The following is a 16499-nucleotide window of genomic DNA, read 5'->3' on the forward strand; positions in this document are numbered from 1 at the left end:
TCATTGAGTGAGGCCAGCAGATTAGGGAAGGAAATTCTCATTTCAGTTGATTTCAGAAAAAAATTCCCCAATCTGATGAATTGTTTGCTCACCTGCTAGTGACATTCAGGTTAAATATTCCTCTGCTTCCTAAATGGACACTTATCCCTTTACTTATGTTCCTACTGTATTACTTTTGATCTGTTCTTACTTCACTTAATTTTCTCCTCTTCACTATAATCTTCATGCTGGCTAGTGCTATAGTGGCATCCATACCAGACTTCCGGGCATGGTTCTGGGTTTGAATCCGGCTGGCTCCCTGAGCTCTTTCCACCCGTGTTGGGTTGAGCGTTGAGTTAGCAACTCGGCCTCAAAAAAAACATACAAAAATGCTAGTTTCCCCCACCCTCTTTTTTTCTCTCTCTCTGCCCATCACTCTGCCTGTTCTCCATCTCCCTCTGGTGCTCGCGCCTCCCCCTTTCTTTCTCCCTAAGCCTCCCGTCCCATGATCCTTCCCCTTCTCCAGCTCTGTATCCCTTTTGCTAATCACCTTTCCAGCTCTCAGCTTCATCCCACCCCCTCTGGTCTTCTCCTATCATTTTGCATTTCCCCCTCCCCCTCACCTTCAAATCCCTTACTATCTTTCCTTTCAGTTAGTCCTGACCAAGGGTCTCGGCCCAAAACGTTGACAGTACTTCCTATAGATGCTGCCAGGCCTGCTGCATTTCATCAGCATTTTGTGAATAATTGCCTGTTGTCCCCTAAATTACAATGAGCAAAATAGCCAAACAATGACATTTTAATCATGTCAGACAACAGATAAACATTGGGCAAGACCTTTGAATAATCTGCCTGTTCCTCTCAGAATTCTACTATTGGATCTGGTACACTCAACTGAGAAAGTTGGCATCTTTACTTAACATCTCACTAAGTAAAGGACATCTATGACAAAGCTTGGTTCTTTCTAACACTGGTAGAGTGCTACCAATGATTCAAGGCTGATACATAACTTCATGACCTAATGCAATGACTATAAATTGCATTCAGGACTGAGATGAAAATCCTTTCTGAACTCACCCTTAACAATTCGCTACTTGGACATGATATCACAGCTCCTTCAATACCCATAGAACTGACATTGGTGCCTAGAAGCAAGGGTATAAAATGGAGGCAAAAACAAGATCCCACATTATAAAACTGAGTAGCTACTTCGTTTATCCCAAAGGTTAATTGGATTGTTCTATACAAATACCCTAACAATATAATATTGGATCACTGCCTGGACAAAAAAGTTCATTTTATGTTACTAATTAAACACAGACATTAAAGTATAAATTACAACCATGGGTGTTTTGAAAGCAAGCTGAATAACAAAAGAATTTGTCACACTGAAGAGATGGTATACTCACATATAAGATGGTGAGCATTAACACAGCACCTGCTTCAAGCTTCCAATTAATGCTGGCCACTCCGGAGCTTTTTAATTTAGTAAACACCACCTTTAGACTGTGTTCCAGACAGTGCTTATGCCTGGCACAGCAGCTAGTTGAGACGTGAAACAGATTTTCCATTAGCAGTAGTTAACAATTAAACAATCCAAACTCTTAAGTGTGCATGAAGTAATGAAACTAGTGAAGCTGGTATTGACAAAGGGACTATAGAATAGATTCTCACATAATATGACAGATTCAAATGGAACAGTATTCACTTTGCCTTACCAATTAATTGTTGATATTATAAAAGCAAATTTGGCTTAAGATTACGGAAGTATTAATCTGGTTTAAAGTATTTTCTGGGTTGTGGAAACTACTTCAAAAGAGGAGAAGTAATTCATGGGCCACCTAAAGACAAAGTGTATAAGAAGCTGACGTTCTTCTGAGGACAAGACCAGAGATCATGCAAGAAGACATCACAGGATAACTCCAGGGCAGGTGGCATCGCCATTATTAAAACAACAAGATGTACAATAATAATTGAGAAGGTTTTTGTGGCTGAGGCATTTGTGCTGCATGGCTGCGAAGCTCCTGAGAATGGGGTGTACACCAAAAGGAATCTGCAGCAATGCACACCAGCAGGAAACCGGCCAGAGCTGTAAGAGTACAAGATGATATGGCAGAGGTCATGGAGCCCTGGACAATCGGGTTGTGATGACTAACTGCCGATCGATTCATGCGAATAAAAGCAATAGTAACTAACCAATAATATGGCTGACAAAGGAAATGATCAACCCATTTCAGAGAGCAAGCAAGAGCCACTATAATTGTGAAGAGTTTGCACCTATAGCTAAGACTTAGTAGAAGTCAATGAGGCAGGTTTAACAACTTAATTAAGCTGAGAAGGTGGTGTTTTTTCCAAATGTACTTTTTTTATTAGAGGAAGGGTACTGAGTATAATATATGTATTATTGGGTCCATTTAAGAGAGTCAAGAAGTTAAGCACCAAACAGCATTTAGCTTGGGTCTTTGCCAGGCTAAGGTGACTCAATTCAGTTTGAACTTAATTGACAAAATACAGGAACAGAGCAAAATGTTATATCATGTGCTATTGAGAGCTTATGGAAAATGAGGTTGAATTCCTGATTTTTAAAAATTTTTAATGCACTCCCACTCTTCAATGAGCAGCATTCATAATTTTGATTTGGCTAATAAAATAATAAACAAGCCAGAAAAATTAGTGCCTGATGCAGTATGTTAACATTTAGATTTTAGGAAGCTTTACTTTGAGGTTGGATGGTACAATGCTGCCTCTGGGACCCAAGTTCAGGTCCGTTTCACTCTGATGGATTAAAGAAACAGAGATTTAAAATGATTAGCTTTATTCTCACAAGTACAACAAAGCATCAAAACATTTAGTGAAATGCATCATTTGTGTCAATGACTGATATAGTCCAAGGATATACAGGAGGCAACCCACAAGTGGCAGCATGCTTCTGGTGCCAACGTAGCAAATCCACAACTTACCAACCCAACCTGTATATCTTTGGAATGTTGGAAAAAATATGAAGTACTCAGATAAACAGCTTATAGACAGCATCGGGAATTAAACCCCAACTGCTAATTAAATACTTGGTGGATGCAACAGACCATATATGAAATATATATGACTATTTTCCACTTAGGATGATGTAAGGGGGAGAAAGAGTATCATCAGAGGACTAAGCTTTGCTAGATACCCAGATGCTATATCGAAGACTTGGACTACTTGGCCTGCTATCGTATACTGTTCATGTCAATTCTATCAAGAAAACTATAACCTTTAATGGGATTGTCGAGCTGCCCTCAAAATGACATTTAAAATTTTTGCTGATTACCACGATGTGTAGACATAAAGAGCAGAAGTATTTCTCTGCTCATTCCACACTGAAACTTCCGATGACTGCTAATTCCTGCATTTGATCTCCAGCAAGCCCACAGCACCAGCTCCATGAATTCTCAGTCTCTGTTGTTCATGAGCAATTGATTGTGGTTCGGCTGATGACTTCCAACAGCTATGTTAAACACTGATGAACAGGACATACTATTTTGGTTTAGACTTGCCCACATCAATATCTGCGATGTATTCATATTTGTTACTGAGTTCTGATGCAAATTATGAACTTAGATGCTCATTATGCAATCCTGCTTATAGGTAACATCCAAAACTATCTGAAATTTACCATCACAGATTACAACATCATTCAATCTGTTGATTTTGATATTGAAAACATTGCTCTGACAAGTGGAAAGTAATTGCAACATTACTTCATGAAGTTTTTTTTTGCTCTGATCAAGGTTAAGAGGCTGTCGTGCCCTATGAATAGCTTTTAGTTGAGCTTTAGCCACTTCAGCACACAACACATTCTAGAGATAACAAATTACCACCAGTCAGTACCCAAGACAGTCCATGCAGCTGTTGCAACATCTTTCACTGGCAAGCCTCTCTCCTCCTTACCTGATTATCATCTCCTTCTATTGCTCCTCCTCCTTCCCTTTTTCACATGATCCACTCACTTCTCCTATCAGATTCCTTCTTCTTCAGCCCTTTACCTTTTCCAACTAGCACCACCCAGCTTCCCACTTCATCCCCTCTTCTCCACTCACCCAGCTTCCCACTTCATCCCCTCTTCCCCACTCACCCAGCTTCACCTCCCACCTTCTTATTCTGGCTTCTTCATCTTTCATTCCCTGTTCAGATGAAGGGTCTCGGCCTGAAACATTGACTGTTTATTCATCTCCATGGATGCTGCCTGACTTGATGAGTTCCTCCAACAGTTTGCATGCATTACTCTGGATTTCCAGCATCTGCAGAATCTCTGTGGTTATATTTTTCCTCAGACTACTGCATCAAACTTTAAGACAAACTAAACAAAATCAACTATTAACTCCAATTATTTCAGAAGGTTTGGAAATCTTGTGTGCTTTGGGCCTAGGAAATGGATTTGCCCAAATTGATTGGTTGATATTACTTTCATCATATTGGAGAGGCTAAATTCAGGACCAGATCGCATGGCTGAAAGATTCTAACAACAGTCCTAACATTAGGGCATAATATAGCCCTAAAAGGTAAAAGAAAAATAACTCTTAGTTATAAAGTGGCTTGTAAGTTTTCTCAAAGCTCTTTAAAACCAGTAATGTAGGAAATGCTGCTACCATTTTCTGTACTGTAAACTCCTATAAAAGCCACATAACAAAATCGTATTTTAAGGATGTTCATTCACCAAGAGACACCTGTTGGCCAAGTCACCAGAGATTATTGCCCTACCCTTCTGCAAAAGATTGCCTTGAGATTATTTATATATAATAGACGAAAAGGACCTTTAAAGTCACATTTGAAAATAGCAACCTACAGCAAGATCTGACTAGATTTTTAAGGTTGTGACTGGATGAGTCTTGAACTTGAACTGACTGGATCAAAGGCTACACTGCCACCTTTGTAGCATAGCTAAGAATAACGGCCCAGAACTTACAGTTTCCAAAATAGCAATATTGTGAATGTTCACCATCACAACCCCATGACACTAACAATAAATCTGGTGTCAGCAAAGTTAAACAAAGTTACACAAAGTCATTAATATTACTCTCCTCCACAAGATGTACCATTGCAGTGTTTGCAGATACAATCAAAAAGGATCAATCATTTCTTCTGAGCTTCAATTTTTTTTAAATTGTTTTTGCTGCACCTACAGTTTGTTTTTAGTAAAGAGTCTATATTGTCTTTGTGACCATGTTATATTGAGATCAGTGCTGAGTGTTATCCTTGGGCTGCTGACAGATAAGTTAGATGGGCCTACAGTTGAATTCGGCCCAATGTTGGAGAGATTAATGCAACTGAAGACATTAGTACACAAATTTAGAAAATGTTGAAAGCAGTGTTGTGTGGGAAAGCCCCATTTGTCCCTACCAAAAACACAAACCCCCAACCCCCCAAAAATCAAGTTGTATTTAAAACAGATGGATAGCAGAACGCTGAAAGTAAATTAAAGCTTCTATCTTCACGCATATGATTGATCTTCCCCCTCAGATCCTTTTTCTCCCATTTGGGAAATTACCCCTGATGTACAGATGGCCTGCAACCACATCTCAAACTGTGATAATTACAAGTGATTTTATTTTGTTGTTTAATTTTAGCAATACCTAATTTTCTCCTGTAATTCTTTAAGGTACTTTAGGCAAAAAGGCAATTGCTATAGAATACAGTTCATCTACTTCCCACTCACAGCAACCCCCCCCCCCACCCCCCATCAAACCAACTGCCAATGCTTTCAAATTCTGAGATGTGTGGTATTAAAAGCAGATGTGAGGGTAGATTTCACAGTATATTTAAGCTATTTAAAATGGAATTTCAGAAAGCTACAAGACATGCAGCTGAGCTCTGTATTGCAGAAAGCTGCCAAAGCTGGAAGATGAATAGTATAGAGGATAGTTTATGGCAAATTAACTGCATATACAGTGGAATCATAAATCACATGACCAGGATGGATTGGGTTAATAACTACTAATAACACTAAAGTTTTATTTTGCAGCAATCTCACCTTGATGATGGTATTGAAAGATTTGGATACAATGTGAAGATCTGAAATCCTTGCTTTCAAAAATGCCCATCTGTAACCAGGTTTAATTTATAGTCTAGGCTTGAAGCGGCACAGATAAAATCATGAATTTCTACCATTTAAAAATGAACAATCACTAGGGAATCACAGGCACAGATGCGAGGCAAACTGCTATCAAAGTGACTTTTCAAACCAACCTGTAGTCTCTTTTGAGTTTTGCAAGCTTTGGCAGTGAACTACACTGCATTCTTTAGCTGGAAAGGAATATATCAATGGACAACTTACAAGGACTGGGATAAGAATAGTATTCTCTTTAAAGGCAAGGAACACCATGGTCCATCTAGCCACCAAAACTTAGGACTGGAAGATACATTAAATGACATCATTGGGAAGCTTCAAGGGTCATCGAAGCTTCTGCATTTAAACATGCCAAAAATTCAAAGCATTTTCAAACCACATTCCAGGGATAGTCATAAAATTCACTCCTATTCTGAACATAACCATTTTGGGAAATCCCAGTCACTGTTTAATGTTTCCGAACCAAATCCAGTTTAGTTTGGGTTATATTTTTCACTATTTAATTTATCCATTTGTAGTAAGCAGGGTGGTATAATAGCGTAATGCTTTACAGTGCCAGTAATCAGCGATTAGGGTTCAATTCCTGTCACTGTCTGTAAGGAGTTTCTAAATTCTCCCCATGACTGCATGTGTTTCCCCCAGGTGCTCTAGTTTCCTCCCACCTTCCAAAGACCTGCAGCTTAGTGTTAGTAAGCTGTGAGCATGCTACGTTGGAGCCGAAAGGACGACGACAGTTCCAGGCTACCCCCAGACTACATATCTGGACTGTGTTGGTTGTTGATGCAAACAATGCACTTTGCTGCATGTTTTGATATGCACGTGACAAATAAAGCTCATCTTTAAAGTTTCAGTTTAAATCTCAGTAATTCGTCCGCATGTCCAACTAAGCACAGTCAAGTCTACTCCACCATTCAATCATGCTGATTTTCCTTCTCTCATGTTCTCCCTGTGACCCTTAACCCACCTTACCATCAATAACTTGTCAATCTCTGCCTTAAATACACCCAATGACTTGGCCTCCAGTCTTTGACAATGTTGGGTCATCAGTGCTAGGTTACATATTATGTGTTACTCCTGATATATTGTTCTTTCATTCTTTGTCACTTTTGCTGTATTACCCTTTCTAACTTAGTTATATGCTTTTATGGAACTTAGAACAATACAGTACAGGCCCTTCGGCCTATGATGTTGTACCAACCTTTCAATCTACTCTAAAATCAACCTAACCTTTCCCTCCCACATAGCCTCCATTTTTCTTTCATCCACATGCCTATCCAAGAGTCTTTTTAGATGTCTCTAATGCATCAGCCTCTACCACCACCCCAGGCAACACATTCCATACATCTACTACTCTCTGTGTAAAAAAATACGTACCTCTGACGTCGTTGCTGAGTTTCATGGGCAGTGATGTTAGGATGCAGAATCTCTACAGATCACTATTCGCTTTCCCCTGGGATACTGACACCTTTTATGAGACTTATTGCAGAACAATATGATGAACAAAGTCTTGAAAGTTCTGTCAGGTTAGAAGACATTTGGAGTACTTTGTGAATAAACAGCTTAAAGCTATGTACTGGGTTGCCACTTTTTAGATTAAAAATACAAACAAAGCTTGATATGTACATTAACAAGGATATGCAGTGGTGTGCCAAAAAGTAACAAAAATGAACATTTTAATATTATTTGTTGGCTAAATGCCATGCCATATATTTAAGTATTAAGCACTAAAGCATAATAATTATAACAATAATAATTTATTTATAGAGCACTTTTCATACAAATGATGTAGTTCATTATTCTCCACAATAGGATAAAGTGCAAACATGAAAAAAATGTCAGTTAAAAGGAAAGATAAATAAATCAGTTTTGAGCTGGCATTTAAAAGTGTCAACTCAGTCTGCATCCTTTGTAGTTTTAGGTGTTGAGTTCCACAGTTTAGAAAAGTAGTTCAAAAACACTGACCTGCCTATAATCTTTTGAGAGAGATTGTTTAATTTTATGAGACCAGCGGAACAAGACCTGAGAGCTCGAGCAGGATTATAAAATGAAAACAATTCTGTGATGAACTCCAGTCCCAGACCTTTGATAACTTTAAAAATAAGTGAGAGAACTTTGAAATCAATTCTAAAAGATACCGGAAGCCAATGCAGAGTAGTTAGAACGGGGGTGATATGCTCTCTCATCCTAGTTTTATTTAAAGTCTAGCAGCAGCATTCTAAATAAGTTGAAGTTTGTCAAGGACAATATTACCTCTATTTTTTTTAAACAGCTGCGCAGACCAACCATTGCACTGAGCAAGAAATTTTTACATGGTCTGAAAATCTCTCAGCACTTTAAGTGTTTTTGTTTTTTGTAATATGCATACTATGAATATTGAAAAATCACATACTTCTGATTTTAACAACACACACAAAATGCTGGTGAAACACAGCAGGCCAGGCAGCATCTATAGGGAGAAGCACTGTCGACGTTTCGGGCCGAGACCCTTTGTCAGGACTAACTCAAAGGAAAGATACCAAGAGATTTGAAAGTAATGGGGGAGAGGGAAATGCGAAATGATAGGAGAAGACTAGAGGGGGTGGGATGAAGCTAAGAGCTGGAAAGGTGTTTGGCAAAAGGGATACAGAGCTGGAGAAGGGAAAGGATCATGGGATGGGAGGCCTCGGGAGAAAGAAAGGGGGAGGGGGGGAAGCACCAGAGGGAGATGGAGAACAGGCAGAGTGATGTGCAGAGAGAGAGAAAAAAACAAACAACTAAATATGTCAGGGATGGGGTAAGAAGGGGAGGAGGGGCATTAACGGAAGTTAGAGAAGTCAATGTTCATGCCATCAGGTTGGAGGCTACCCAGCCGGTATATAAGGTGTTGTTCCTCCAACCTGAGTGTGGATTCATCTTGACAGTAGACTTCTGATTTTATTTATTAATTGAAGCGTATAATAAAATACAGTTCAACAAAGAAAACCTTCCACGTTTCGTAAACTTTTTTCGCATCTGTCTTCATTGCAAATCCATTTTCCATAAACACTGTCCAGATTAATTTCACATTCAGATGAAAGATACATCATAATCCACATTAGATTATCCAAATGTTCCACTTCTAATCTGTTTCTGGATTTACATTTGATAGAATTCATCAGAGTAAATTCATATTCACAGTCAGCACTAGAATATTGAAATGTTCCAACCATATCAACAAGAATTGACAGTTCTTCAAATTCTTCATTTCTAAACAGATAGTTCAATATATCAGTGAATGTCTCAAATGAACCAGTCTTAAATTTCCTAGAAACAAAAAATTTAAAAATCACAATATTGCTGCAATATTTTTGAGGCAACACTTTTGTTGTAGTTTGTAATAGTAGCTGAGTATTTTTTGTTGGCATTCAGCTGGACTACTGACTTCCATTCTGTGTTTATTGTTACAATTTGTAACAATGTTGTAACTTGAAACACTGACAATGTACTAAATGCACTGAAGCTCTAAAATGTTTCAAAGTAAAGGTGGCGGTACATTTATTAATTAGAAAAAAATATGGATTATCTTCATTAATTAATTATAGGGCATTTCACAATTATATTAACATAGATTTCTAAATTACATTGACACTACATAAAATTCCAGTTGTGTAGCAACAAAAGCTATGTGCATTAAAGCATTTTAGTTAGAGGAAACAATGGTCAACAGATTCCTTTGGAAGGCCAGTAAAAAGTTCACTGCAGTAATCTAGTCTGTTCAATATAAAGGCATGAATTTGTTTTCAGCATTATTATGTAACAGAAACAGACATATCATTGCAATATTTCTTAAGTGCAGAAATGCTGCTCTGGTCACTTTATGTGGGATTTCAAATTCAGATCTGAATCAACAACACCCAGGCTTGTTCCTTCTGATTTTACAAGGGGAGCCAAGTTCCTAAGTTCATCAAGAAGTTTATCTCTTTTGACTTTGGGAACAACTAAAAGTATTTCAGTTTTATTTTCAATTAGCTTTAGGAAATTATTGCTAATTAATTTGTTTACTGCAGCCATACCAGATAACAGAGAAGACTGGGTGCTATCATCATCATCATTGCAGGGAAGTTTGCTAGAGCTTCTTGGGGGGGTTTAAACCAAATTTGCAGGGGACGGGGATCCAGAATGTGAGAGAGGATAGCAAGAGGAAGAATAAAGGACAGGTGGTGACTACAGGGTTCCAGAATATTAAGTGTGTAGTAGAGGAAGGTGGGGCAGAACAAGTGATAAGGAGGACTCGTGTATAGAGGGATGGTCTGACGGAACATGGAGTTAAATGTGTTGAAAGAATAAGTAAATGTAGGAAGGGCAACAAAATTCTAGGGGCGTATAGCCCGATGGGAGTTCAGGGAGCTGGGTTAAGCACAATAGGCAGCGATTCAAACAGAGAGAGGTGAAATGGGTTAAAAATTCTATATCTGAATGCACGAAGTGTCAGGAATAAGGCGGATGAGCTTGAAGCCCAGGTGCGAATGGGTAACTATGATGTTGTTGGGATAACGGAGACATGGCTGCAGGGAGATCAGACCTGGGAAATGAATGTACAAGGGTATACGTGCTATCGTAGGGACAGAAATGTGGGCAGAGGGGGTGGGGTGGCCCTGTTGGTGAGGAATGAGATTCAGTCCTTTGCAAGGGGGGACATAGGATCAGGAGAAATGAGTCTGTGTGGATAGAACTGAGGAACAGTAAGGGCAAAAAGACCCTAATGGGTGTTGTCTACAGGCCACCAAACAGTAGCATGGATATTGGGTGCAAGTTGAATAGGGAGTTAACACTGGCATGTGGCAAAGGTAATGTCGCAGTAGTTATGGGGGATTTCAACAAAAAAAAAAGTGGCAGTGTGACATGTGATGAGGATGTTAGGAGAATTCAGGGTGACTTGGATAGGCTGGGTGAGTGGGCAGATACTTGGCAGATGGTGTTTAATGTGAATAAGGGTGAGGTTATCCACTTTGGGAGTAAGAACAGGAAGGCAGATTATTATCTGAACGGTATAGAGTTGGGTAAGGGAGTAATACAAAGAGATCTCGGAGTCCTTGTTCATCAGTCACTGAAGGTGAATGAGCAAGTGCAGCAGGCAGTGAAGAAGGCTAATGGAATGTTGGCCTTTATTACAAAGGGAATTGAGTACAAGAGCAAGGAAATCCTCTTGCATTTGTACAGAGCCCTGGTGAGACCACACCTGGAGTATTGTGTACAGTTTTGGTCTCCAGGGTTAAGGAAGGACATCCTGGCTGTAGAGGAAGTGTAGCATAGATTCACGAGGTTAATTCCTGGGATGTCTGGACTGTCTTACGCAGAGAGGTTAGAGAGACTGGGCTTGTACACGCTGGAATTAAGGAGATTGAGAGGAGATCTGATTGAAACACATAAGATTATTAAGGGATTGGACAAGATAGAGGCAGGAAATATGTTCCAGATGCTGGGAGAGTCCAGTACCAGAGGGCATGGTTTGAGAATAAGGGGTAGGTCATTTAGGACAGAGTTAAGGAAAAACCTCTTCTCCCAGAGAGTTGTGGGGGTCTGGAATGCACTGCCTCGGAAGGCAGTGGAGGCCAATTCTCTGGATGCTTTCAAGAAGGAGCTAGATAGGTATCTTATGGATAGGGGAATCAAGGGATATGGGGACAAGGCAGGAACCGGGTATTGATAGGAATTGATCAGCCATGATCTCAAAATGGCGGTGCAGGCTCGAAGGGCCGAATGGTCTACTTCTGCACCTATTGTCTATTGTTCCATTGAGATATCCAATTGTGTCTCATCTGCATAACTGGGGAAATCAAGTTTATGCTCTCTAATGATGTCTCCTAAAGGGAGCATGTGTAAGGAGAAGAGTCAGGGAACAAGACAGCTTCCCTGAGTAATACCACAAGGTACATCATATCTCTTAAAAAACTGGTCTCCAAGACAGACAAATTTTTTCTCTCCAGAGAACCCAATGCAGTTCTTAAGGCAATCTAGGAGAATGTTGTGATCAACTGTGTCAAAGGCAGTGCTTAGATCTAGGAGAATTAGAACAGAAACCCTGTTGGTGTCAGGTTGAGCCAAAGGTTGTTGACAATTTTGATAAGTGCCGTCTCCATGTTGTGGTTTGCTCTAAAACATGACTGAAACTTTTCGAAATATTGTTCTGTTTCAGGAAGTTGTTGAGTTGGTTGAAAATTACTTTCTCATGAATCATGCCCAAGAAAGGAACTTGATATAGGCCTGTAGTTAGCTAGTACTTCACTATCAAGGTTTGGCTTTCTTAAGTAGAGGTTTGATAGGCATAATTTTGAAGGCATAGGGGGAAAACTACAGTTTCAATGGATGTGTTAATAATTTTTCTTCAGAATAGAAAACACTAGTAAAAGAGTCCTTTAAAAGTGTGGTATGCACCGGGCCAAACAGCAAGTAGATGGTATACTTTTTGTGGCAATCTTATAGAGTTCTGAATCGGAAATACTTATAAATTTTAACGGTTGAAGTCTTTACAAAGTTAGCTGTAGTGGTTACCAGTATCTGTAGCTAAACACTTCCTAATGGAAGTAATTATGTTGATTAAAAAATATTGCAAATTCCTCACATTTTGTAGCAGTTGCTTGACTGAGGACATTATAGGTTCGGGCAGGGTTCAATAGTCAGTTTATAGTGGAGAGCAATATTTTTGAAAATGGGTTCTTCTTGCAGAGCATATAGCAACATTAAAGGAGGCTAGTTTTTCCTTGAAAACATTACAGTAGACTTTTAGCCTAGTCTTCCTCCATTTTCTCTCAGCTACTTCACCTGATCTCTTGAACACGTGGACAAAATTGTTTAACCATGGTGATGTTTTACTGAGTAATTTCTTTTTAACCTTAAGTGGAGTCACTGTGTTTAATATATTGTCAAGTTGTTGTTGAAAAAAATCAACCATTTCATTTATTGAGCCGTTCAGGTCACATGGGTCAGATCAGCTAAACAGCTCAGAGAATTTAAGTTGCGCTGCGGCTTCAAGAAACTTTATTTTTAAACTGTAATTTATTTTGTGGTCTCGGTTACAGACAGGAGAGCATCAAAAAAGTACACAAGAATAATCAAAGACAGTGATATCAGAGAGAGATATTAATAATATTTAACTCTTTTGTTGTTACCAAGTCAAGAGTATTTACAAGCAATGTTGTCCTATTGTCCTGTTCATTATTTATTGTAATGCCTGCATTGTTTTGTGCACTTTATGCAGTCCTGGGTAGGTCTGTGGTCTAGTATAGTTGTTTTTTTTTCCTCTCTGTGTTGTTTTTTTACGTAGTTCAGTCTAGTTTTTGTACTGTGTCATGTAACACTATGGTCCTGAAAAACGTCTCATTTTTACTATGTACTGTACCAGCAGTTATGGTCAAAATGACAATAAAAGTGACTTCTGAGCAGCAACAAAGGCTACGTGCATGGGAGCATTGCAGTTACTGTGTAGCCGTGCACCCATGCAGAATAAAGGAAACAGTGCTTCCAGTCAATGGATGGGTTCAGTGACATGCTGGGTAAGATCTAGGCTGTCTAGCAAATTCATGAATTCAGCTGCCATAGAGTTCACATTTGAGAGATCATTAATACGAATATTGAAATCAATGACCAGCAATGACAATCCTGTTGTAGTTCAATATAATATAGAACAAGAGTTCTGAGAATTCTGAGAGAAAGCAGGCATTGGATTTAGGAGACAGATAAATATTAACGCAGAAGACAGGATCTGTACCACAAACTTAAACATACGTACCTCAAAATTTGAAAAACTGTTGCCTGACAGTAAATTGCACATAAAATGCTCTTTGAATATGTGGTACCTCAGCCACTGGGCCTTGGTACCCTGAAATTGTCATAGTTAAGGGGTTCAGATAATATTCATTTAGCTTTAACCAGGACTCAGTTAAGAACATAAACTCAAGTTCTGTAGAGGTAATAAGAGTCTTATTTGAAAGGGATCTCACATTTACAAGAGCTAGCTTAAACAGAATAGCCTGAAGTGGAGCAACAGGGGAGGTAAAGTTTAAGAGTAGAATGTTATTTTTGTTAACACCTTTAACAGGATAGTTTAATCAGGGGCCTTTCCAGCAACAATGGTCTGAATAGGATGGGTAACATTTATGGAGCGGGTGCACGGTGAGGAGGAAGTAGTTAAGGAAGGATCACACATGTCAATGATTGTAAATAGTCATCCATGTGAGTTTGCAGACAGCACCCATGAGCCTAGACCGTTTGGGTGAAGGCCATTAGGTTTGAAAATGTGGCACATTCATAAAATAGATTAAAGTTAAGAAACACCCAGAGCTGCCACCCGACATGGGGATTGGTCAAGAGATAAAAATGTCCTTGCCACCGACTTTTAGAATTTCAAAGAGACCACTAAATTCACATTTGAGCAGCTAAGATTGTGCTGAACAATGTCAGTTGTGCCAATGTGGACAACAATCCTTTTCACAGAGGGGGAGTAAGTTAGAAGGCAAGGGAGCTCGTGCATTATATCAGAGACTTCAGTGCTGGGATAATGAACAGTCATGCTTAGCTTTGACTGTCCCTGATGGAGGAATCACCAATAAGCTACAGGAACAAAGCAGATCATGCCACATGCAGCTCAAGTGATGGCAGCAATAGAAATACAGTACAGTCATCTGGGCAGTGAAAAAATTTAGGCCACTTTTGGCATGGGGTGATACACAATTTGCAATATAATACACAATTTCAAATGTGTACATCCTTAACGCTCTTAATAATTCTTCCAAGAATCATGAATTACCACCTACCCATTCCTACAAACACTTCATTTCCCCAAAACTAAACTTTTCTGCAAGTCTTCTGCTATCTACCCCTTTAGTTGGATGCCATCATTTTTACCACCCAGGCTTGATATTTTTTTACCCCTAAACTTTATCTTTGCAAAGCTCTCCTTTTTAAAAAGCTTTTCTTTAAACTCATGCCTTCCAAGTAAAATTCTGATCATCTTTCCGACTTTCATGTAGAAAAGAGTGTAGACTCTGAAGGGTGCAGAATCTGTTCCTGGCACCAGATTTCCTATGAGATTAAATTACCTATGTACTGTTAAGCTGGCAACCACCTCATAGGCATGATTCCCTATATGAAGAACACACAACCCTCTTAACATCCAGCTTGCCCACCTCACCATGATCACAGTAGAAGTTGAATGCTGCATTGCTTCCATGTTCCTCCACAGTCCAAGCTGGTTTCCTTTTGTTTCATTTAATCTTCCTTGTCGCTCTCCACCAGCTTCCATCTACAACCCCAGCTCTACACTTCCCCGTTCCTTTCACCAGCTTAATTTACACTACTTTGCCAAAAACTGGAGGATATTTAAAATCCACTTCAAAGCTTCATACAAGCTAAAACAATACCTTCCCCATATGCAACCACTCATCTTAAAGTGCGTACATCCCTTTAAATTTAAGTTGTCAGAAGGGTTTTGCGCAAGCATTGATAGGAAAGATGCTGGTATAAGGCCAAATCTGCCCTAGAAACTTATGCTAATTACTTACATGTATATTTCCATCTGGATTTGGGCACTGAACTGACACAATTTTTCTTAAGCTGTAAAAATACCTTAATTGTGAAAACCAACACATAAATAATTATCAGTTTCATAGCTGAAGCATTCGTTGGGGAAGTGAAAATTCCTGAAGAATTCTGATTCCTGATCACTCTTTGATGATCCCCAATGAAAAGTGAATGCCTGTCAGCAATATCCCACTCAATCCTGCTACATCCCATGACATAGAATACTGATGCCCACAAAACATATCAAAGCTAGACCCATGCACAAAATAGCCTCAAGTGGTTTACCTTAGGGGAAGAATGGGAGAAAAACATTAAAAATTCAGTTCTTACAAGCAACTTAACTAAGTTTAACCTTTTGGCCCTCCTGTGGGAGATGACTTAACACTCCTTATTTCATCTACATCATTATAAGACACTTATGTTCACCCCTAGTCACTTGGGTAATTTCTTTCAGACAGTTCATGTGCAAGTTCTGTTTGAAGTGGTTTGTGGAAATTAAAACTTTGGACAGAATCCAGACAATTGGTTGTGACTGGATAAACTATCAGTCTCACTTTACCTCATCAACAATGTGTGTAAGCACAGAATCAGAACATCTATGGAGAATACTGTACCAAACAGCACAATAAGGTCATTTACAAGAGATCCTTGTACACTCACTGTTGCTCAATGCAGTATTAATACAATTACAAAACAAAAGAAAATGAAGTACTTTGTTTAAGTGAAGTTCCTTTTGTTGAAACAGTTTGTGAAGTGCCACACACAAAAGAAATAAAATCTGTTTTATCCAACTGGCACGACACCAAGTATAAACCACAGTTTCCTGAATATCATATTGTTCTTTTTAGTGAAAGCTAGTTTTGAATGATGTGAAGAA

At 39.1% G+C, this 16499-nt stretch overlaps 1 protein-coding gene across 7 annotated transcripts in view; it reads right to left on the reverse strand.

Annotated features, from left to right (window-relative positions):
• Nucleotides 1–16499, reverse strand: part of LOC140737141 (zinc finger protein GLIS3-like) — a 339442-nt gene that overhangs the window by 224366 nt on the left and 98577 nt on the right. The window contains exon 2 of one of the 7 annotated variants that reach the window (XM_073063345.1): nt 7460–7601. The exons of 4 other annotated variants lie outside the window; for them this stretch is intronic. In XM_073063345.1, coding sequence (XP_072919446.1) covers nt 7460–7484 — 25 coding nt within the window. In that variant the 5' untranslated portion in view covers nt 7485–7601. Of the gene's footprint in view, nt 1–1388; nt 1479–7459; nt 7602–16499 lie in introns of those variants that run through there. 2 more of the 7 variants (XM_073063347.1, XM_073063350.1) reach the window with 2 other exon arrangements.

The sequence above is a fragment of the Hemitrygon akajei genome, chromosome 12 (assembly GCF_048418815.1).
Source record: "Hemitrygon akajei chromosome 12, sHemAka1.3, whole genome shotgun sequence".
NCBI lineage: Eukaryota > Metazoa > Chordata > Chondrichthyes > Myliobatiformes > Dasyatidae > Hemitrygon > Hemitrygon akajei.